Source organism: Eimeria mitis, genomic scaffold (genome assembly GCF_000499745.2).
Source record: "Eimeria mitis Houghton genomic scaffold, Emh_scaff2813, whole genome shotgun sequence".
NCBI classification, from domain to species: Eukaryota; Apicomplexa; class Conoidasida; order Eucoccidiorida; family Eimeriidae; genus Eimeria; species Eimeria mitis.
Genome location: NW_013571153.1, coordinates 978 through 3,318, shown reverse-complemented (window position 1 = coordinate 3,318; position 2,341 = coordinate 978). Strand labels below are relative to the sequence as shown.

The window sequence follows — 2,341 nt, the reverse complement described above, 5'->3', positions numbered from 1 at the left end:
GCTCCCCACGCTGCTGCTGAAGGCGATGGCAGCAGAGTTGCTGCAGCAGCAGCAGCAGGCAGCAGCAGCAGCAGCTGCTGCTGCTTACCGCGCAGCTCGAGAGGTCCTGCTGCTGCAGCAGCAGCAGCAACAACAAACGTGCTCCGACACCGACACTCTTGCTGCTGCTGCTGCTGCTGCTGCTGCAGAAGCTGCTGCTGCAGCAGCAGAGGGGATGCTGTATTGTCATGCGGGGGCAGCAAGAGCTGCAGCTGCTGCACCGCCTACTGNGCAGCAGCAGAGGGGATGCTGTATTGTCATGCGGGGGCAGCAAGAGCTGCAGCTGCTGCACCGCCTACTGCTGCTGCTGCTGCAGCACTAGCTGCTCGTGCGGATGCAGCAGCAGCAGCAGTTATAAAAGGAGCAGCAACTGCTGCTGCTCCTCCTGCGGGCTCTAGCCTGCTGCGCCGCTGGCAGCAACAGCTGAGGGGCAGGCCTAGCAGCAGCAGCAACAGCAGCAGCAGCAACAGCAGCAGCAGCAGCAGCAGCAGCAGCAGCAGCAGCAGCGTGTTAGAGGCAACGCTGCGGCTGCCTTCTATCCGGAGCCTCAACTCTGCCGTCCGCTTAGCGCTTCCTTCTCCTCCACGAGCAGCAGCAGCAGCATCTGCTGCTGCTGCTGCTACGGCAGCAGCACCAGCAGCAGCAGCAGCAGCAGCAGCAGCAGGAGACAGATTGTTTGAAGCTCTCGACCTGTCTCTGTCTTCTCTTGCTTTCTCTGCTGGGGGCCCCAAACCCCCCAGCCCGGGGGCTATGTATACAGCAGCAATGCGCAGCAGCACAACTGCAGCAGCTGCTGTTGCTGCTGCTGATGCTGCACTGTCTCGCTGTGTTGCTGCTGTCTACAGAAGACGTCAGCAGCAGCAGCAGCAGCAGCAGCAGCAGCAGCAGCAGCTGTGGATGATCGAGCTCTCTTCCTACAGACTGCAGCAGGACTGCATCATCGGGGGCCCATCAGCATCAGCAGCAGCAGCAGCAGCAGCAGCAGCAGCAGCAAGTGATGATTGCAGAGATGCTGCTGTGCTGGTAGCAGCAGCCAGGGGAGAGTCAGAAGGTGCAGCAGCAGCAGGAGCAGCAGCAGCAGCAGCAGCAGCAGGAGGAATGTCTCATCTATGCCGTGCTGTGGCTGAGGAGACAGTATTGTGGGCAGCAGCACCAGCGGGTGCTGCAGCAGCACCGAGTGCAGCAGCAGCAGCAGCAGCAGCAGCAGCAGGAGCAGCAGGAGGAGGAGCAGCAGCAGCAGCACTGCAGCACCAGCAGCTGCATGGGCCTGCTGCTTCATGGGGTGTCTCGATGCTGCTGCAGCACTCTCCTGTCTTTGTTGCTTCTCCCCTTCTCAAGGCTCGTTGTCTTGCCGCTTTCTCTCTGCTGCTGCGCTGCTGCTGGCTGCCGCTGCTGGGAGGAGACAAAGAGGAGACAGAAGAGTTAGCTGCTGCCTTCGAGCGCTGTCTGCTGCACCGGCTGCAGCAGCTCGGAGACACCGCAGCACAGCAGCAGCAGCAGCAGCAGCAGCAGCNTGTCTGCTGCACCGGCTGCAGCAGCTCGGAGACACCGCAGCACAGCAGCAGCAGCAGCAGCAGCAGCAGCTGCTGCAGCAGCAGCAGCAGCAGCAGCAGCAGCAGCAGCAGGGGATGAGTGGAGAGCTGTGTGTTCCTTCTATTAGTCTCTTTGCTCTCGCTTATGCTTGTCTCCCCCGAGGAGACAGTGGGGCTGTGTCTGCTGCTGCAGTGCAGCTGCTGCAGCTGGCTATCTGCTGCTGCAGCAGCAGCAACTTGCTGCTCGATATAGAAGCAGCACTTCGTCTCCTCTGCTGCGCTGCAGCATGGGGCATCGGGCCAGCAGCAGCAGCAGCAGCTGCTGCTGCTGCTGCTGCTACGGGAGAGCTTCATAAAGTAAGCGCAGCAGCAAAACGCTGCTGCGCCTCCAAACCCTAAACCCTAAACCCTAAACCCTAAACCCTAAACCCTAAACCCTCTGCCAGGAGTAGAGCAAGGAACAGACAGGGGGTTGTGTGCTGCTTCTGTTTCTCCCCTTTCTGTCTCCTTTCTGTCTCCTTTCTGTCTCCTTTGTGTCTCCTCTCTGCCTCGTCATCTCCCTCTGTATCTGTCTCCTTTTTGTCTCTTTTCTATCTCCTTTCTGTCTCCTTTCTGTCTCCCTTTTGTCTCTTTTCTATCTCCTTTCTGTCTCCTTTTTGCCTCTCTTCTGTCTCTTTATCTGTCTCCTTTTTGTCTCCTTTTTTTCTCCTTTGTGTCTCCTTTCTGTCTCCCTTCTGTCTCCCTTCTGTCTCTTTATCTCTCTCCTTTCT

General features: G+C 58.8%; 1 protein-coding gene across 1 annotated transcript in view; it reads left to right on the top strand.

The window, feature by feature from the left end:
• EMH_0059050 (uncharacterized protein) overlaps positions 1-1,671 on the top strand; it is a gene marked incomplete at both ends in the record, with an annotated part of 4,856 nt that extends 3,185 nt beyond the window's left edge. The window contains 3 exon segments of the mRNA XM_013497638.1: positions 1-224; positions 356-1,552; positions 1,556-1,671. The exon segment at positions 1-224 is cut by the window's left edge and continues 3,185 nt beyond it. Of these exon segments, the coding sequence (XP_013353092.1) occupies positions 1-224; positions 356-1,552; positions 1,556-1,671 (1,537 nt within the window).
• Between the last annotated feature and the right edge of the window lie 670 nt (positions 1,672-2,341).